At 35.6% G+C, this 23301-nt stretch overlaps 1 protein-coding gene across 1 annotated transcript in view; it reads right to left on the reverse strand.

The window, feature by feature from the left end:
* Positions 1–23301, reverse strand: part of LOC140152967 (N-acetylgalactosaminyltransferase 7-like) — a 156230-nt gene that overhangs the window by 17107 nt on the left and 115822 nt on the right. The window contains exons 6-7 of the mRNA XM_072175521.1: positions 5269–5386; positions 3841–3963 (exon numbers count right to left, since the gene is read on the reverse strand). Of these exons, the coding sequence (XP_072031622.1) occupies positions 3841–3963; positions 5269–5386 (241 nt within the window). The remainder of the gene's footprint in view (positions 1–3840; positions 3964–5268; positions 5387–23301) is intronic.

The following is a 23301-nucleotide window of genomic DNA, read 5'->3' on the forward strand; positions in this document are numbered from 1 at the left end:
TAGTCATTCTGCTTAAGTAATACAGTTTATTTCTGCAGGGTAATACATTGGTCTTATAGGAAATGAATCAAGGGCGCTACTGGTCACATTTATATATCCATATGTATTGCAGTTATTGAGTAAAGACAAATAATAGGCCAAAATGAAAGTTTTTTCTATTCCCCCCCCCCAGAAAAATTGTGCACATGAGAAAGGAAAACAAACAAACACTACAATGAGCCTTAGGATCACACGTATTGAACCCATACCTTTCCCTGTGAGTGCGGGATTTATTTTCCTCAATATTTGAGCACAAATACCGCTACCTCAGGCACCGGTCCTACTCCTTTAGCTTGTTAATGTCACATCTGTGAAAGGCCAAAAAAAAAATGGTTCGTCTCTAAGCTGACGCACAAGATTTGTAAAATCGCATGATTTGAAAAAAAAAAAAAAGCGGAAATTTTTTTATTTCAAACATTTTTTATAAAAATTATTTCCGAAAAAATTCGGCGAAAATCAGATTTTTTTTCTCAAAATAAAAATATCAAAAAACATCGAACATCACACAGTGCGTCTCCTGGATCAAGAATTTAAAACAGCCTAACTAAAAAGTCACCTACAATGACACTGTTGTAGTCGGAACGCCACACCTGCATGCGTATTTAAATCATACTATTTTTTAAGACCGATCCTACAATAAAAAATCTTAATTGTACACCATGTACTCGAGTACTCGCTGAATATTCATCAACATTTTTAATGTTGTCATTTTACTTGCGTGGCAATATGAATGACTATGACGCACGATGACGCTTTTGTTTAATTTAAATATTAAATACATGGCGTAGTATTAATCCTTCCACCGAAGTCATCATGGATTCAGCGCAGCATCATCCGAGTTTGTGATCTTGAAAATCAAATTATCCGGGAAAAATAAGAGAAAGGATGGTTTTTACACAAAACCAAAACTACGAACACACTAAAAGATGTTGCTTTACTTAACGGCGAGAATCCATGTGCTCCGATAGCTTGTGTGTTGGAAATGATGGGTATAGACAACACTGGCACTGCTGAATTCGACAGCCACCACACTAATTTTCAATTTTGACACACCATAAAAATATCAAAAAAAAAAAAAAAAAATCGCATTTCGCATTTGTTTTCAGATCACTCGTCAGCTTTGAGACAAACCTTTTTTTTTTTTTTTGGCCAAACTCTTTAATCATTGAATGAAACAGGACACATGTGGGTTTTCTTTCATGTGGAATCCTGAAAGTGACCGACTAGATAAGATAATTACAAAGTTGGCATCACATGATCAGTTTATTACCAACTGTACCATGTGACACAATCTGAATCATATCAGATCAAAGTCTGCAATATTGAAATTGAGATATAGAGGCCTTGCATGTGACGTATCATCCCGTAAATATGGCGGACTACTCAAATGCATTCAACAAAAGCATGATTGCAATCTACCGTGACAGTTCACTCACACACATAACCCTGCACTACCATGACTACGATCAAATAGGTTGATGACAACATTTGATTGAATGGACTGCACTCCGCCATAACTACGGTGAAGGACACCGGCTCAAAACCTTTGTTTGGAGCCAATCGATAATTTCATGCAGGGCCTCTATTGACAAAAATGAGGAGCCAAAACACAATAAAAACCTAACATATATAGAATTTCATAACTTTGCAACCAAGTATGGAAGATATGAGGGGCTTCAACTTCAGTAAACGGGAGTACTGAGCAAGTTATTAATGGCAATAACTTAAAATTCCTGACTTCAAAGTGGATCATATTGTGCCATATATGCTAATAGAGAGGGTTATTTGGTTCATGAAACATGGAATGGGATTGACATATGGCAAGAGAAACTAGAATTTGGTAGAAAACTTTATTCTATGCAGTCCATTTAGCTCAATCATTTAGACGCCAAACTCTGGTGCATGACGGTACAAGTACGAGCCCATGCTGTGTGGTCAGAATTATGAGCTAGCTTGAAATTACTCTGCACAAGGAACTTCCTTCTAATTGTCCCAGCCTACCCTGTGCTCATCTCGGGGAGCTGATCTTGGCTGCACTGGTTATTCTATATATAGGCTGATTAGGGGTATGTGCACAACTGCACATATTGAGCTGCAATGATACTAAGTGGTTTATAAGGTGTAACTTGGGCCAAAGTTGTAATTGGATTTCTATACACCGCAATGATCTTACGTAGTAAATCTTATTTAATTGGGGTCTTCGTTTTGTTTTGGTTTATAACCTCACCTACTATGATCTGAGGAAGATAATGCTATGCAACATAATCAAGCAAAAGTTACACACTTGTCATTTGCCATTATTTACTATATGTGACCAAAAGCAGTATTACATTTACAATATGAAAAACTTGATTCCTGTTGACTTTTTAAAAAGAAAATCAAACATGCCAAAACAATATAATAAGTATTGCAATAAAACTGAAGTGGTCACACTGCAAGGAACCCTATTCAAAGGTAAAAGTGCTCCACATGAGTGACACACAATATTTAGTCTTAAATCTTGCCTTATTTGGCAATCAATGCTCATATTGTGCTGAAATTAGGTTGTATTGAATTAAATCATCAAAAGTAGGATATTAAATTGATTGGAACATATTATTTCTTGTATTTTGCTATGGCATGTGCACTTTTTTGACTTTATTTTTGGAGTAATAATGTATCGTAACTATCAAAATCTGTGCACTTGGCCATCATTCCTGGAGAACGAATACTTCATCACGCTTTCAGCAACCTTACTCTCACCTGTTTCTTTATTATCAGGTTTCATATTTGAAGCGTGACAAAAATTCACACTTGAATTGGCATATTCTGGCATTGGGCTATTCCAGTTGACATACATACACCCTTATGGAAGAAATGGCATTTACATCTCACACAGGGGGTGTAGATTTCAAATGCAATCACATTTTGAAATTCACACTCCCATTGTCAAAGATTGCAGGGGGTATGGATTTCAAGCAGAATAGCCCATCTTAGATTGCAGTGGATGTGTGGCAATTAAAGCCTGGGTCACAAGGGGATGTTTTCCCACATTGATTATAAACGTGTTACAATCGTATTACACCAAAAGTAGCATGTGGCAGCACAATATTGTTGGGATCACATCATCATCTCTGTATGATAACAATTTTTATCCTCAGACCAGCTATGTAGCGTGATTGGGTCACCTATCTCCAAGTACTCGTCCTTGTATTGTATTAACTAAATGAATTGTAACAGAAGCGAAGCATGAAATTTAATATGACAGCCCCTGACATAGATGTAGAGTGAGTGGGTAGAGTGTAACTACTGTTTTTGCGTTATTATAATCATGGCGTATGGGAAATTGGGACTGGATGACAAAAAATACTCAAAATGTTACTGGCCATAGATATCTCATTTATACAGCTCTAGTTGTCTAAGGCTGGAATTATTAGCGTATGTGTCAGAATAGGAGGGATAGAAACATATGAACACACACGGATGACTTCACTGATGTATACCTCACATAAGACATGATTAGATATTTGCACATGGATGCGGTATGTGAACACGTGACCTCAATTTGATGACACTTTATCTGCTGTCACTAATCGGCACTTGGCATGATGTCAAGCATCATGTACCACATCCATGTGGGAACATCTAATCCTGTCTTGTGTGTTATGTCACTTACCATGTCACTGGAGTCATGCAGGTCAATATCACTTGATCGATCACATGACTCCACTACCTCCACATCAACCAGCAGTCATAATATCTTACAAAGTGAACTCAGATGTGTGAAAATTTTTTTTAAATTCTCATAATGATGTCACTCACCCTTTCACTAAGCATCAGCATACTTCCATTTGGTGCAGAATATGGTACTCTTCCTAAGATACGATAAACATGACCAACTCTGGAACATGGTACCCATAGCAACTCGCCTCCACACATCCAGATCTGTGGGTAAAAGTGCACACACAAACCAGAATATAATAGTAACCATAAGGTGAGTCACAATAATCTGTACCCAACTTTACTTTTTTTTTTCTGGAATCATGGACTTTCTGAAAACAAATTATGCTGTGTTTACAATAGTGCTGCTTTCACCATCACATCAGTTTTGAATTTTACCAATGGGTATTAATTTCAATCATAATATCTTTTTGACTCACCCAATACATAAATGCATGATTAAACTACAACATCATCACTCTAATCATCTGGTGCACTTTAAATGTCTCTGTCACAAATTTTTGTTTTGTAATTTGCTTATAAATTACTTCTGAAAGACATCCAATCTACTAAGGTTTATCATTATAAACAAGACAACATGATACATAAGCCCAAGTTAAGCTTTAAATAGCACACAACTGGATTTCAACATTATTTTCATCTTTTAATGTTGTGTCTTGTCACATCTAAAAATTGATTTAATAACCCAAGCCTATGCTTTGTATCTGTTACAATAAAGTTGAAATCACCATAGGAACCAGACTAAGTAATACATAACATTATCTAATCCATTGAAACAGGTGCCCCAGGTAATACTATGGAGCACAAGGACAATGAACCTAATTAATAACTATTTTGGTGAACAACTGTGATATTTCTGCTTGACAGGTAATTAGATATATCTTGAGCTGCATATTGATTGTATAATAGCTTCATTATATGGATTGTAAGATCTAAACTCTAATTGCATATCTTGATGCTGTTTCCTTCCAACTTGTACAAGAAAGTCTCATAAACTATTATATTATCACACTATGCCATAACACAGTACGTACTTTCCACAACACATGGAATTCAAGGTCATTATATGTTTCTCTTGATATTCTACCATCAATTGCTGTTACATTATGATATTTTTATTTCATGATATGGCAATGCTTAATTTGTGCCTGGAAGACTTCTGAAGCACTTATCTATGTGTGTACAAATAAAGAACAGAACTGCACATACACCTATACTAAGCTTCACGTAACCAACCACCAAAGAAATCAAGTTACCAACTCAATGTGCACTCACATTCCTTTGCATTTCACTTCTGCAGAAGCTTTGTAGAGTATATATCGTCAAAATTAAAAACCGTTAAGCACCATTTGGATAAAAATCTGCGTTACCTGCATACGCCTGCTCATTAATATTTATGACATAATGCAGTCAGATAATGTTTTCTGTATTACCAGTGTAATCCCGAGACCAGATTTCTTTGAGTCTAGACTCTTAGTCTTAACACATAGTCTACTATAGCAAACTTACTTTGAAAGACAGTTCAAAGTTTTCTCCTCCCCATATTTCCAGGCCTTCATCATATGCACCCAGCTCAAAGAAGAATTTTCTGTCCATGGCAAACAGACCACCTGCCATTGCTGGAGATCTATAATAAAAGAGGAAAGGATGACAACATTAATGATGATGACATTTACAATATGTAATAAATAAAGCGTGTATGTTATTTTCACCTTTTCAAATCAGATAATTCAAGGACTTGACATTAAGCAATATTACTTCATGGACCTCTTTGTGCATCTAAATCTGCATAGAATATAATATATGACAGGAAAACTTGAGAAGACTACAATTCAAGTTGACACAATGAGAGAGCCTTAAGATTCTTTTGAAAAGAATTTACTACTGATTGTTGTTGCCTACAGTTTACCTGTTGAAAAACGAGTGATACAGAAATTATTCTATGTACACTGATTAGACAAGGTATGATAAAATGGACTTTCAAAAACATTAACATAATAATGAAATCCATAACTATCTAATTTTCTTGACTGAGCTCAAATAAGGTTACTTTTGAAACAAAGGGATATATTGCTTTTCAATTTAAAAGACCAGTGAAGATTGAAGACTTTAAAACAAAGTACTCACTTATATAATGGAGTATATTCATACGTAGAGGTAAATAGAAATAGAAAGCAAAATTGAACTTCTAGGCTACTCAAATTTGAGTAGCGTAGAAGTGTAATTTTGCTTTCCACTCATTTTCAAATTCTTTCTTTCCAATATTTTTACAACTTCTATGCTTAGCAGGAGTTGCTTAAGCACACTATATGCCATATATTTAAGCATATCTCTAATCTCACAAGTAACTCAAAAAGTTAAAAGATTAACCAATGATAACTTGTCCCTTCATGTAGTAAGGGCAATGTCCTGTATTGAGTATACATGGACTGAAAGTAATAAACTTGTGTTGTCAATGTGTATTTTGATAGTCAGTGGTTGTAATTATTGTTCAAGATGGTCATTGTGATTGGACTAATGAAAGATGAACCTGTAAGGTCATCAAATCTAAGCAACATTGTGCACACTAAATCCATTGGCACTCAATCATTTGATGGGTTAAAGTTCCATCCTTTCATTCCTTATAGCGCATGTTGATCACCTACAACACATATTCCATTAGATGTATTTTTCTTCTAAGTGAACTATAATTAAGCTGAGCACATTTCACATTTAAACCAAAGACATTGGACGTTTCAAAATGACTTTGCAGTGAAAAAACCCAAATGTATAGTATCCAAGTTAGCAAAGTGAATTATGAAAGAGTTTGTGTTACAGAGATGCTACACAGTTTCACACAAAAACTGAAACTGGTCTAAAAAGTATGAATTTGGGATAACACGACACTAAAGCAGGCCGACAATAAATTAAAATGCAGCCATCTGGACTTGCACAGAAAAGTAAAAAAGAAGTGGCATCACTGGCATTAGTATCAAATCAAGTCTCAGTATGCAGCAAGTAAGGTGGATGGTACGTCAGAATATCATGTTGCCCCTCTTTTTCATGTCATGTCACACTCTTTTTCTTGATATATAAAATATATATGGCCATCCCACATGGCCAAGATTGCAACATAGTATACCGAAATATGCAATGTGTTAGGTAATAAAAATGTGAAACTTAACTTGGATTTTCTTTATTCAATTCACCTCGCCATTAAAGTAATTTTACGCTGAAAAACCTCAACCAAATTGGACTATCAATTTCTGAAATATAAGCAGCGCTTCATTGTTCAACATATTTTCTTACAAAAAATGATAAGGTCTTTGCACTCAATTTCCCATTTTGCTTGACATCTAAGTCAATCTGTTTGCTGCCCCTGACATCCTATCTACCGGCCCATCTACCTATAATACCTAGGATTATTCATGTACATCGGTCCTGTAGGAGCGTTCACCACCTGCTGCATGCACACTTAGAAATAGCCTTAGAATGATTAAATAAACACCTGTGTACTACTACTATTTCACAAGGTTAATTTTATTTTGATCCCACCAAGTTAAACACTGTACTTTAACATCTTTTAAGTTGAAACACATATTTTAAAAGATACACTGAATGTTACCAACTATTTTCAAGCACATGTACCAACATTGGTAAATTTCTCATGGATTAAAAAAAAACCATTGTAATGTCCTTACAACAGTTTGATGAGTGTAGTGTTTTGTTCCTCAAACAATACAATAGTATTTAATTCATTAACATTTGTTGCTGTTTTGTTATTCTGTGTTATTTGATATTATTTACTACTTTCCGCTGATTTTCCTTCAGTATAGGCTACCGGTACACATCTACTACTACATGTAATTCAAGATTCATTCAACCTTGGTTTATAACATCACTTAATGTTAAATGACACTCATAACCAACTTCCGTTTGCATCTTGCACATAATACCCTTAAGTTTATCCTCACATTCTATTTCCCTATACTCTTCGTTTTCCTGCATCACCTAGGTTTCATTATCATTGAGGTATAGGACTTTTTATTTTTTTGGAGGAGAGCAGGTAGGGCAACTACTTGATAATATTTCTACATGTTCATACTACATACTCTGAAAATTTTAGAAAATTCAGACGAGTCCGCTTTTTTTTTAAATCACATTTTTGTTCCTAAATGGGGTTATAGCGCCTCAACGGGCACTCTCTCCATAGGGCTACATGTAAAGACCAGTTATAGACAAATGGCCCTAAAATAAAACGGACTCGTGCGAATTTGCTCAAATTTTGCATATGATGTAGATTTAACATCTGGAATGTAATGCAAGTGATGCCGTTGCTGCTCTTCTAAATTCATTTTTAAAATGTCCGCCCCAGACCAAGGTGCATCTCACAATGAATGAATCTTAAAATAATGCCAGTGACTCCCCAATATCATGCATTTATTCATATCCCTTCCTGAACTAATCAGATGGCTCAGGATGGATAGGATTTCTACACACTTAACTAAACCACACAAGTACCCCATCAAGTACAAGTCTCTCAGGTTGCATCTCATCAACATACCCACTCACTCACTCACTAATTTAAGAATTAATTTCTGATGTTTGTCAACAGCACCTGTATACTAAATGGGATATTTAGGGCACATTTAGGGACAAGAAGTAGAAAGTTAAGACTTTAGTTATTCCAATAGGCCTGCACTCTATTTATGTCAGTAAGCTTAGTTAATGTACTACAAACATACAACAACAAATTTCATAACAGCACAAAGCAAACCATGCCGAAATATAGCAAAGGTTATTAAACCCAAGTTAGGAAACCCAAGTAGTGGTGTGTGGTGTAGCCAGGATTTTTTCCAAGTGGGGAAGGGGAAACTTAAAGGGGACAAGATGTCTCTCAGGAGGGGTAAGATCTAAAAAATCATTGTGGCCAGCATCCATCAGAAGGGAACAGAAGGGGGAAACATGTTCAACACAGGGGCATCGACTGAAGCCAAGTCTACGCTCCGAGCCCATTTGTCTATGATCTGGGTTTACAGGAAATAACACTTGAAATTCTAATGTGATCAAATTACCAAAGAGTACAGACATGAGACACCCATAGCTCTAACTCTTAGGATGTCAAAGCAACCCAAAATCTGAGCAAGCAAGAATAATTTCAACCAAATTCCTTGAAAACTACTGATCATATCAAATTGATATGATAGGTCTGGGTATCCTACTGTCAATACCTTAAGAAAGATTGGGCAACTGATTTTTTTGTTTTTTTTTTGTTTTAGTTTCATTCATTTGAACCAAAACATGCATTACAAATTGATAAATTTGCTACAAAATACTTTGATAGCATTTCCAACTTTTTAAGATTAAAATGTCTCAAAAGGTCTTCCAGTTTTGCTAACAAGCACAACATCATGCTATGGAATGCGTTGATTGCATTGTAAGTTTTAAAATTAAGAGGTATTTTAAAAACCCTTTCAGTCCTAAGATTTTTTCATAAGCACATCATCATGTTATGTTTCCTGTTATACTTCAAACCTCTAGTTTTAAACAAAATGCAATTACACTTTGCTCTTTTTACCTCGGATGCAGTTATGAGTGGTATATTCTCTTCGGAAACAGTTTAAAAAGTACAATAATGTAATGTTCCATGTTCTCATTACCCATATATATTCATCACATAAATCAAGGGTTTCTGTTCTACCTGAGTGTCAAATCATCAATATTAAAATGCAATCATGCATTGTAACTGATGCTCACCTCCGTGCCTCCCTCCCTATCGGAATGCCAAATGGTTCAAGTGTTTAATGGTACTTAGTTGTTATCAATCATTAATATGATGCAGTGGGGATATGGCACCAATCTGCTCTCTCAATTGATGAGAATACCAGCAGCATTAGGCTATTCCAGTTGAAATCCATACACCCCCTATGGAAGGTATGACATTCTTCACAGAGGGTGTAGATTTCAAATTGATCTACACATTCAGGTAACTCCATTTGAAATTCACACTCCCCGTGTGGAAGATTAGGGTCATGTCTTCCATAGGGGGTATTTGGATTTGAACTAGAATAGCCCATTATTGCACTCATATAATCTCAATCAACCTGATTAGCATTACACTGATGGCAAAAAACTTAAATTTAATACAAGTTGTACGTTTTGAAGATGGATGATGCCGCATTTTTACTGGTTCAATTTGTTCAAAAACTGTCTGAAATACCAAAAATGTTCAAGCCTAAAAGGCCTACAGTGCATGCTGGTCTATGTGGAAAGAATAGAGAGAAATAGATTTGGAGATACATATCAAGGAACAAAAGGCAACTCCCAACCAATCAAGTGAATAATTTTACTGTTGGCCTCTGGGTCATAAGAAAGGAAACTCTTATATCTATATCTCAACAGCCAATGAGGCTATATCTTGTTTCCCAACCTAGAACTGGCCTAGTTCCTCTGATAACGATGCCCTAGAATTGCACGCAGAGCGCACATTGCAACCACCGAGCTTGCCACGGTGTGCAATTGGTTATTATCAGGGACTGTTTATCACACCGAGCACTGAAGCACTAACCGTCTCTCTCCTCCCCCAGTCCCTCTCTCTCTCTGTCTTTCTCAAAAGAAGAATGTTCAAATTTCACTTTTTAGAAGCTTTTCTATATGCCTCTCTTAACACATAAGTCATACTGTGCAAATTAGTCTCCCCTTCACAATCCTGCGCCATAGCTTTAGATCAAGACCCAATTTTACAAGCAAGCTTGCCTATATCATTGCTATTAAGATTTGACAAATCAGTTACAAAGTAGAAATGACATTCTAAATGGTGTACTAATTTGACTAATGTATACTAATCATTAGTGGTGAAATCTACCTGCTATCTGCAGATGTAAATGACATATGAAGCAATAATACTCTGTCAATATGTGTTACGTATAATGAACAAGGATGTTTTCTAATAAGGTATTATTCACACACACTTTACAAGTAATATCCCACAAACCACCATGGCCAAAACTGGTTAAATCCTCTACCAAATTAAATTTGTTCTGTTGTTTTTCCACATTATACCGCATGTATACTTGTCTTATGTGCAAAAACTGTTAGGGTACTTCGGCAACTTTTTACTGCCAGATGCCATTACCACCTTGGCTTCAAATCGTAGTACATTGAGAAACTTTATAGTCGCAGCCCAATGAAATGAATGAATGAATACATGTGATAGCATTACACCAAATTAAGTTGATTTGCTATTGAAAGTTTGATATTTACCTAAGCCTGTCACCATCTATGCCAGATTCTTCTATTAGGGCAGTGCTAAATCAGGGTTGTAGATATTCTTGGGATTTTAGTTTGGTTATCAATTTCCAATGCAATTATTTTTAATGTACAACTTTAAATAGTTAAAGGGTCTTCCTGGACATTATTCCCAAGCACAACTTTTCAAAGTTAACAATAGAATACACTTTCTGGTCAAAGTTCTAAAAAGGGTATCAACAACAAAATTTCAGCATCTTTGAGTCCCACAAAGGGGTCATTTAATTTTCACAATTTTGTCCAGTTTAGGGTCACTCTGCATCCTTTTATGATCACAGGAACCCACCCAAGAGCCAAGAGCCCCTGCTCCCCAACATATGATCAAATTGACATGATATAATTATAATAACAACTTCCAATAGTATTTCATAAATTCTTAACATAATGTAGTTATTGTCAATTGATTTTTCAAATGCATTTATTGTAAATCCTATCATTCTCATTTTGTAGTTTATTTTACTATACCTCATAAATATTTATTAGGTAATCCATACATCTTATTGGTTAATCACGCCAGCCCAGCGTCCGAGTCACGGTATTTTGACTACTTCCCAGCGCCTGTGCAATTACGCTCACGCTGGGAAGTAGGAAAAACTTCCGCACCCTACTACCACACGGTGTATCGACCCCGCGCGTCACCGTTCCTTTTGACGTAGCATTATGCTACACAACTGCGATTCTGCAGATGCGTTTATCGTGAAAATGGCGTCTGCTGCAGTTATTTTGCCGCGATACCCATGGAAAATAACACGCGAATTTGACGTTTTATGATACAAAATGTTATTTATGGAATGTTAAAAAGAAAATTCGAATAATGTAGGTCAAAATGTAGATTGATTGAACAGAAATCCTCCAATAAAATCAGGTAAGCCAAAATATTAAGCTTATTTACCATGCCGGCCGGCACGTTGACTGGTGTGTGTTTTGACTTTTGTTTACGATTTTACCGTGATAGTGAAAATATTTATGAGGTATAGTAAAACAAATACAACATGTTTTAGGGGAAGTAGTCAAAACTACTGGTCCTGAGGTGTTGGATGATTTGACTACTTCCCTCCGCTGACGCGCCGGGAAGTAGTCAAATCATCCAACACCTCGGGACCAGTAGTTTTGACTACTTCCCCTCAAAACATGTTGTATTTGTATACTTCCAGTCTTCAAACCTTGCTTTCACACCCCTCTAATTTCTTCTCCTTTCAATAAGGTAGTAGAGTATATTAGATATAAATTGGAGCAGCTTGATATATATTTGGCTTACCATTGATATATTTTCATTTATAACTTTGTCTACCTCTACTCATATCTAACCCATTTATTTTAATCAACAACAAAATCTTTCATATAGGATCATTTTCAAGAAATTGGCACTACTAATTGAACAGAATTGTTCAATATTCAACATCATCTGATTCCCAAATATATAGACTTGTAGTTTCAATCTCCAGCTCTCAGGTTGCAAACCAATAACCTAAATCTCTACCTTCCAAAGCTCATAATTATATACTGGATGGATATGTATTTACATTTGCATCGACTTTTGCAGTCATCTTAGTCTATATTGCGCACACTGCATTATCAGAAATTCACCGCTTCAATAATCTCTGAAGACAATCTGTAAGCAGATTTGATATAGGCTACATCTATACATATGGCTTTGTGGCATAGAATAGGTAAGCCGCTACAAGAGAACGCCGCTTATGATTTTGTGAAAATGTGCTTAGCCTGGAAAAACTTGATCCAATTGAATGTACATCCTTTTAATAGATTATGCCTTGGAAAATCTTGTAAAAATCTTACAATGATAATGAAACTATATAGATAAATACAGGGATTTATTAAGTGCGACTTAATCATCCACCAAGTGGATTTCCAGGCGCTGTTGTGAGGTGCAATGTAATGCAGTTATAACACAACGAGGGGAACCAGATAAGACGGACAGGAATATGGGACCCGGAAAAAGGTCCGATTTCAGAACACATGAGCAAATCCACAGTAACTGTGGATAAACCTGTGAAGATGGTCATGGATCAGCAACCATGCTCATTTATGACACTGCAAGGAATCGAACCCAGGTCACAGTGGTGAGAAGCAAGTGCATCGACCACTACACCAACCCTTCCTGGTTATAAAAAGATCTTTTGGTTTTTCAGTCCCTAGGGTTTCTCTCCACACTCGCTAGCACAACATCATGCTATAGAATGCTTTGATGGCATTATAAGTTTTACAAAGTCTAGAACATTTTCAGTCTTTAAATTTTCTCATATTAAGCACATCATCATGTTATGTTTCAAACCTCTAGTTTTAAACAAAATGCAATGACACTTTGCTTTTTTGGCAATCTTGTGGGTAAAAGCTGGTAAATCAATACAGTTGCATTTCCCTTTATTGTCATGGGTGCAAATCCTTGTACTCGTCTCTAGGTTATCACATTTATATTTGATGGCGATTATTTTGATTTACCCACAAGATGGCCGGAAAATGATGTCATGCTGATGACCTCCATTACATGTGCAGCAACATAAAATAGCTAAGAAACATAGCAGAGACAAAATGCTATGGTCAGAGTAAAAGGCAAAATGAATGTGTGAGAGAGACACACAGACAGAAGGAGAGGGAGAGACATACAGACAGATAGACAGACTGATAGAAATGGATGGAGACACAGAGAAAAAAGGAATAGAGAGAGAAAAGAAATTGAGTACAATAGATAGGGGGGTAGGGGATAGGAATAGAGATGGAGATATAGATTATGATTAAGATAGAAATAGAGATAGATAGATAGATATATAGGTTCATCGGTACCATCGGGCCTCAAAACAGTGCAAATTGGAACTGAACAGCATAGGAGCAACACAAACGTAACAGGCATATCGCATATAGCATGCGTGACATACATCACTTAGTTACCAAAAGTCACACATTAAAACTGGTTTAATTTTATTCAAGGAGAAAAACAATTCTTTTCTCTTTTGTACTGATCAAACCATAGAGAGAGTGAGAGAACAAGATACAGAGAGAGAGTGAGAGAGGGAGGGAGAGAGATGGGGGAGAGAGAGGAAGGTCAAAACAACTACCACCACTGCATTAGCACTGAAGTTGATGAACACGAAGGAAAATATTAATTTATATTCAATTTATGATGGCAGAGAATTTATCTCCCCAAGGCATGTGATCAATGCACAAATAGTTTTATCTTGGTATATGAAATCTTAGCCAGTCTACTGCTGCCTCAGAGGAAACCATCTGCTTGCATACCAGTAACCAAATTACAAAACCTTGATTGGAAAAAATGATCATGTATCTTCAAATTCTGAAGAGAAAATGTGGTTCAATTTGTTATTTTCAAGACCATTTTAATCATAATGGATTTTATTTGTACATTGCTTTTTCATTAGGACTTACTTACTAGTATACACATCCTTTAAAATGAGCAATCCAGAAAGTATTATGATTATAGAATGCAAAAGGGTGAAATCACAATCAAAATGCTGTGTTTGTCCTGATAAAACCAACAGGCCATTAATAATCCCCATGAAAAGAGTGATATCTATTTTCAGACAGATACGTTATGCTTATGAAACATATTTTTACTTTTCTACATCTATTAAATTTATTTTTGTATGCTTTTATGTTTTTTACCATTTACAGTGCCGCATTTTGTTGGCCTGAAATTTTCTACATACCCCAAGCACAGAAACTTGCCATCTCAAACTGTCAGAAAACTAACTATATAAAAGTAAAGAGGAAGATTCCTTTTAGTCATCATGTATATAGTACATTCACAATGTCAAGCATGTGCCATCTGACCTCATTAAAAAAATATGCACTGGACTCTAAGTAGTATGTCAATTTTTTTAAGGAAATGTGCATTTTAGTTGAATCTCCCAATTTATTTCAGCATAGAATTTGTTACAATAGTATCAAGCTTTGAAAAGTCACTCCTCCTCTTGTTTGAATAAATCTCTCTTGGCAGAGGCAACTCTTAACAAAACACACCTTTTCCGTGTTCCATTTGGTATGAAACAATTCATATCCCAAAGCCTAACTCAAAGCAGTTTTCATTACTTTATACCCTTGAAAACACAATAAAAGAAATATTAGCCAAAGGCGTTGGGAGGAGAGATATAATAAATTATCTCAACCACATATGGTAGTCATAGGGGGTATAGCTAGTCAAAACATCAGGAGACAAATTAAACAGGTTGCGGATTGTTATAAGATATTTACTCTCTTGTTGTAATTGTCTCCTGTGTGTTTTCAATTCTGCGCTTCCATGATTTAAGTATACACCCTATGAACATGGTAAAATATGCAGTGCTTGCTCTGATAACACTCAAATCCTCAAGTGAAATGGTACAACAATATTATGATTTGAAGAAAACATTATATCACTATTTAGGTTTATTATGAAAGTGACACTTGATTTTTGAAGGTGTAGTAATTAGGTTTATTGATATTCATAACATGGAGGTTATTATATATCGCATGAAGAGTAAATGTTCACAATAAATTAATATAGGTGGTTTTAAACTAAAAGTAAAACTAATTACTGAATGCAATATACTGCAACATGCAAAAAATACTTAATATTGAGAAGAATCTGGTGTATGCTATCTTCTGAAGATAGTAATATGAGAATAGTTTGATATATGCTACCTACTGAAGATAGCAATATAAGAATAGCCTGATGTATGTTATCTACTGAAAACAGCAATGTGAGAATAGTCTGTACCAGTATGCTATCTACTGAAGATAACAATATGGGAATAGTCTGACATGCTATCTACTAAAGATAACAATATGAAATTTGTCTGATGTGTGTTTTCTACAAAAGACAGCAATATGAGAAAAGTCTGGTGGATGCTATCTACTGAAGATAGCAAAATGAGAAAGGTCTGCTGAATGCTATCTACTGAAGATAGCAATATGGGAAGAGTCTGACATGCTATCTACTAAAGATAACAATATGAAATTTGCCTGATGTGTGTTTTCTACTAAAGACAGCAATTTGAGAATAGTCTGATGAATGCTATCTACTGAAGATAGCAAAATGAGAAAGGTCTGCTGAATGCTATCTACTGAAGATAACAATATGGGAATAGTCTGACATGCTATCTACTAAAGATAACAAGTTGAAATTTGTCTGATGTGTGTTTTCTACTAAAGACAGCAATATGAGAATAGTCTGATGAATGCTATCTACTGAAGATAGCAAAATGAGAAAGGTCTGCTGAATGCTATCTACTGAAGATAGCAATATGAGAAAGGTCTGCTGAATGCTATCTACTGAAGATAACAATATGGGAAGAGTCTGACATGCTATCTACTAAAGATAACAATATGAAATTTGCCTGATGTGTGTTTTCTACTAAAGACAGCAATTTGAGAATAGTCTGATGAATGCTATCTACTGAAGATAGCAAAATGAGAAAGGTCTGCTGAATGCTATCTACTGAAGATAACAATATGGGAATAGTCTGACATGCTATCTACTAAAGATAACAAGTTGAAATTTGTCTGATGTGTGTTTTCTACTAAAGACAGCAATATGAGAATAGTCTGATGAATGCTATCTACTGAAGATAGCAAAATGAGAAAGGTCTGCTGAATGCTATCTACTGAAGATAGCAATATGAGAAAGGTCTGCTGAATGCTATCTACTGAAGATAACAATATGGGAAGAGTCTGACATGCTATCTACTAAAGATAACAATATGAAATTTGCCTGATGTGTGTTTTCTACTAAAGACAGCAATTTGAGAATAGTCTGATGAATGCTATCTACTGAAGATAGCAAAATGAGAAAGGTCTGCTGAATGCTATCTACTGAAGATAGCAATATGGGAAGAGTCTGATGTGTGCTATCTACTGAAGATAGCAAAATGGGAAAAGTCTGATGTATGCTATCTACTGACGACAGCAATATGAGAATAGTCTAATGTATGCTATCTACTGAAGATAGCAATAATATTGGGAATAGTCTGATGTATGCTGTCTACTAAAGGTAGCAATATGAGAATACTCTGATGGATGCTATCTACTGAAGATAACAATATGGGAATAGTCTAATGGGTGATATCTACTGAAGATAGCATTATAAGAAAAGTCTGATGGGTGCAAAATACTGAAGATAGCAACATAAGAAAAGTCTGATGGGTGCTATCTACTGAAGATAGCAATATAAGACAAGTCTGATGGGTGCTATCTACTGAAGATAGCAATATGAGACAAGTCTGATGGGTGTTATCTACTGAAGATAGCCATATAAGACAAGTCTGATGGGTGCTATCTACTGAAGATAGCAATATAAGAAAAGTCTGATGGGTGCAAAATACTGAAGATAGCAACATAAGAAAAGTCTGATGGGTGCTATCTACTGAAGATAGCAATATAAGACAAGTCTGATGGGTGCTATCTACTGAAGATAGCAATATGAGACAAGTCTGATGGGTGTTATCTACTGAAGATAGCCATATAAGACAAGTCTGATGGGTGCTATCTACTGAAGATATCCATATAAGAAAAGTCTGATAGGTGCTATCTACTGAAGATAGCAATATAAGACAACATATTGAAACCTTTGGGGAACTAAGATTTTCCGAGCTATTCCACGCTTGAACTCCTATAGAAACATGGGCTAAAATCGGGTCTTTTTACATCTCTTGCCACGAAACATAATTTGCAGTGATATAACCTGGATCTGCTAGTTACATGGAGCTAATACTGTGATCTTTTGATTTTTTCAAAAATAAACATGCACGAAACTTGTTTAGACTCGCGTATCTAGGGGTAAACTTTTTATTTTTAGTCAAAAATCGCGAAAATTTCAGTGTAAATTTCGCGTTTCTTGAAAAACCGGGAGCTTCTAGTCAGCTTCTGTTCACCAGAAAAATAAACAGCGCCATCTAATCACTTGGATCTCTTGAGTAAAATTTCTTCAATGTGACCGCTTTCCATTGATGTAACATTCATTTTGGTGGCTTCAGATTAAGACTCGCTTGTGTTCAAGAAAGAAAACATCGTGAATTCGAAGTCTGAATCTGAAGAATCTGAAGAATATTCTCAACGCTTCTCATTCGAAGCCAACCGAGAAGATATGGTGTGCGCAAGAATATAATTAGTCCACGTCTTTTCGCTGGCTGATGTAGCTAGCCAGGGTTTCCTTGAATATATTTGTGTCCTCTATGTTTACTATGTGCTCTGGTAGACTGTTCCAATTGTTTATGGTGTTTGGGAAGTATGAAAAGTTAGTAGTTGGTTCTGCCACTTAGTTTCTTGAATGACTGAAATCTAGTCATGACTGAAATCTAGTCATCAGGCCGTCATACCCTAGTCTTTTGCACAGATCTAAACATTTCGACGCACTGAATGCGCAAAGCCAATCAATCAGAAAGTAAACAAACAACCCGCTTAAGAGGTTAAGTGAGCTATTGTGCATAACGTGGACAAGCTTCTTCGCAAAGTTCGTGTAGATTCTATCGTATTTGTGGCCAAATTGTAATTAAATTTTAATTTTTTTTATTATTCTGTAACCACAGTATTGTAAAATAAGCAATACAGAATAAAGGTGTGTATTTGTTTGCAATAAAACACAATATAAAGTGGTTAAAATAGCGATAAACGAGTCATATGTCAAAATAAAAAATTCGACCGATAGTATCATAGGTTTCAGTGCTTCATTGACAGTATCGATCTGTGTTCACTATGCGTGACCTGTGCGTTCAGGCCAATTTTGATAGGGCCCTTTTCACTAAAAAAGTTTCCATATGGTCTGATGGGTGCTATCTACCGAAGATAGCAATATAAGAAAAGTCTTGATGTGTGCTACTGCTATCTACTGAAGATAGCCATATGAGTCTGCTCTAATATATAAGTCTGTTGTGATGCTATAACAATATAAGAACAGTCTGATGTGTGTTATCCACTTGCAATAGCAATATACGAATATTATGATTGGTGCTATCTACTGAAGATAGCTACATGAGAAAAATCTGATGTACGGTACTTCAAAAGATGACATATGTAAATGACATAAACAGTAAAAGGCAATTAGCATCATCTGCAAATTGCTTCCCCATAAGTTTTAACATTGTTTGTAATATCAAATTGTAGGCAACCTTTCAGCATTAATATAAACTTGGCAACAACCTCATTGTTGATGTTATTAGAAGGGAACAACCTGATATTTGGCCTTGTATTTCACACACTGGTGATTATGGCAATTACTATTAGTGAATTACTACCAGTCTCTCTAACTCATGCACACCAATAAATGTCTGGGTCGCTATTTGGGTTACAGCTTGTTGCAATGAGAATTCTAGTATTTACCCTTATATGGCAACTGTAAATGTAACAACATTGTCACAAAAAAGTAGGACCTATTTGAATTTTCACAGAAAAAAACACCCAAACTTATAAATTGTGTACAGAAAAGAAAGTTGTAAACACTTGGAAGGGTAAGAACTATAAATTGCACATTGAATACACAATTCCCAATACTGGTCATATGCTTATTATGACCAATAACAAAATGCAATACCACAGACCCAAGCAGTGATGCACCTCTGTATGTGATCATGATGCAATATACTCTAATGACTGTTCTGTTATATAAGAAATGTCAAATGTAGCTTCAGAAATCATCATGTTTTTTCTGTTTCTAACCACCCAAACTTTGAGAACACTGCAAACAAAACTTGTCTTCAAACACCTTGCTATTATTCCTCATATATGCATTAATTGAATAATTCCATATTAATAAAACATGAACCAATTAATGTATCATTCAAATCCACTTGAATGCTTCCCTATCAACCTAACATGGCCATGGTATGCTAATCACTATTAACCACAATCCTATCAATCATTACATTAGCACACATATGAGCAGAGACAAGAAATAAAAGACACCGCTGACCACTTTTCCAATCCTCCGAATCAAATCAATGATTCAATATGTAGCACAAAATGTGCTAGTCTCTTCCATTTTTATGCAGATTTAGACTGATGCATGCTATCTACTAACAGCAATATGAAAATAGTTCGATGTATGCTATTGCTATCTACTGAAGATGGCAATATGAGAATAGTCTGATATATGCTATCTACTGAAGATAGCAATACAGGAATATTCTAATGTATGCTATCTACTGAAGATAGCACTATGAGAATAGTCTGATGTATGTTATCTACTGAAGACAGCAATTTGAGAATAGTCTGATGTATCTACTGAATATAACAATATGGGAATAGTCTGACATGCTATCTACTAAAGATAGCAATATGAAATTTGTCTGATGTATGCTATCTACTAAAGACAGCAATATGAGAAAAGTCTGGTGGATGCTATCTACTGAAGATATCAACATGGGAATAGTCTGATGTATGCTATCTACTGAAGACAGCAATATGAGAATAGTCTGATATATGCTATCTACTGAAGATAACAATATGAGACAAGTCTGGTGGATGCTATCTACTGAAGATATCAATATGAAAATAGTCTGATATATGCTACCTACTGAAGATAGCAATATGAGAATAGTCTGATGTATGCTATCTACTGAAGACAGCAATATGAGAATAGTCTGATATATGCTATCTACTGAAGATAACAATATGAGACAAGTCTGGTGGATGCTATCTACTGAAGATATCAATATGAAAATAGTCTGATATATGCTACCTACTGAAGATAGCAATATGAGAATAGTCTGATGTATGCTATCTACTGAAGATAACAATATGGGAATAGTCTGATGGGTGCTATCTACTGAAGATAGCAATATAAGAAAAGTCTGATGGGGGCTATCTACTGAAGATAGCAATATAAGAAAAGTCTGATGGGTGCTACTTACTAAAGATAGCCATATAAGAAAAGTCTGATGGGTGCTATCTACTGAAGATAGCAATATAAGAAAAGTCTGATGGGTGCTATCTACTAAAGATAGCCATATAAGAAAAGTCTGATGGGTGCTATCTACTGAAGATAGCAATATAAGAAAGGTCTGATGGGTGCAATCTACTGAAGATAGCCATATAAGAAAGGTCTGATGGGTGCCATCTACTGAAGATAGCAATATTATGAGACAAGTCTGATGGGTGCTATCTACTGAAGATAGCAATATATGAGTCTGCTGTAATGCTTCCCTATCAACCCAACATGGCCATGGTATGCTAATCACTATTAACCACAATCCTATCAATCATTACATTAGCACACATATGAGCAGAGACAAGAAATAAAAGACACCGCTGACCACTTTTCCAATCCTCCCAATCAAATCACCGATTCAATATGTAGCACAAAATGTGCTAGTCTCTTCCATTTTTAGGCAGATTTATGAGCTGCACTAATGGAAAAACCCTGTGGTATAATTGAATTCTATTAATCTATCTTGTAACACTTGCAGCGGTACATCTTTTAATTCTACATGTTTGCTCCATTACTCAGGTCATACACAGTAGCCTCATCAAACCTTATTTTAAGCTTTTATCACAACTGTACCCTTTCCATTCACTCTCTTTCTATTATGTATTTTCCTCCCGGTATTTCTTTCTTTAGAATTTGACAAACACAACCTATGTTCATTTTTTTTCTTTGTCGTTAAAAGTACTTGAGTTGGCCTCCATTACTACTTGTCTGTGAAGTATCGTATATCCTTGGGAAAGACATTAGACAAACACTTTGTAAATTTCATTTACTCAACCGCTAGTTACAAGTGTGTAATATTACTAGAAAGTTTGACAGCTATGAGTAGAGCTCTTCTTTACTGGTCACGAGTATACACATGGTCAGCAACATACTAGCAGGGTTCAACGACTTAGAGATTTGACATAATCTTTAACAGCTTCATCTCAAAAAAGAAAAAAATTGAAGTAGTTAATGAATAAATTAGTAATATTAGCTTTTAATTTGACAAAGTGCGATGAAAGTAAAATGGCAGTAGAGATAGGCATATTGTATATTGCAGCAGGAGATTGAACAAGCAAAATGGATTAGTTCTTGTCATCTTAAAGCCACAATGGGATATTCCAATTGAAATAACCTTGATCTTCCACACAGGGAGTGTGAATTTCACACGGGGTTACCCGATTGAGGGATTCCATTTGAAATCTACACCCAATGTGTGGGCGATTAAGGTCATGTCTTCCATAGGGGGTGTATGGATTTCAACTGGAATAGCGATGATCTGTTGTCAGATAACTACATTTGTAGACACTAGATTGGTGTAGTTCCACTGCATTAACCATTAATCATTATTTATGATGTTCTTTACCTTCATTACCCCAGCTTAATAGGTTTACATTAAATGGGAGAATATTCTGCCTAGCAAATACCAATAGGGGTGAACTGATGGAGTAAACTGAGAGACAGACCAATAAAACATGGATCAATAACATCAAGACTTGGATGAACTTTGGCTAGCTCATAAGAAAAATTGAAGACAGAGAATGATGGAAAATTTGTATCTCAAGAACCATCACCATGTTGCTCTGTGGCCTTCCAATCATAAGACATGGAAGACAAACTTGTTATTCATGAGACATCTGGTTGTATTAATTTTTTGGGGTGCAACACATTTATCTGGTGGGTTTTTTTCTTCAATTTTACCTTTTATTGTGTTCATTTTTGCTGGAAAATAAGTTGCACTAGTTATATATTAGTGATGAATGACTCAAAATAGAGCAGAGAACTACGTCACATCTTCTTGCGTAAGGAAATGCAAATCAATCATCTCAATTAAACCTATTTCATGCAATTGGTGTCCATCCTTTTTAGCCCATTTTTGTCCAAGTCCCCCGAAATTTGCTGAAAATCCTGGCTATGCCACTGCCTATATTTAATTTGAATTTGATGCACCTGAAAAGATATATATATATATATATCTACTCTTTGCACCATTAAATTGTCAACAACAAAATAATGAATATCCATGGGTACTTGGCATACATCAATCTGTTCTACATTGAGGTCAACTTTTGCAGGGTTTTAGTCAATATTGAATTGATTGTCCACTTAAAACCGTGTCCCTTTTTACACCTCACCTGTCTTATTTATGCATTCACAATATCCTTTTGGCAATAATTGGATAGCCAATCGTTACAAAATCACATTTAAGTGGAATCGTTCTTGTTTCCATTTATCGACAAGGAGAAGGACGGTGTAAAATTACCAGCATCAAACTTCTTTCAGATCTGTTTATTCGTCTTCAGTCTTAGTATAGCTGGACCAGTCCTTGACATGTTTCTGTC

Source organism: Amphiura filiformis, chromosome 5, assembly GCF_039555335.1.
Source record: "Amphiura filiformis chromosome 5, Afil_fr2py, whole genome shotgun sequence".
Taxonomy (NCBI): domain Eukaryota; kingdom Metazoa; phylum Echinodermata; class Ophiuroidea; order Amphilepidida; family Amphiuridae; genus Amphiura; species Amphiura filiformis.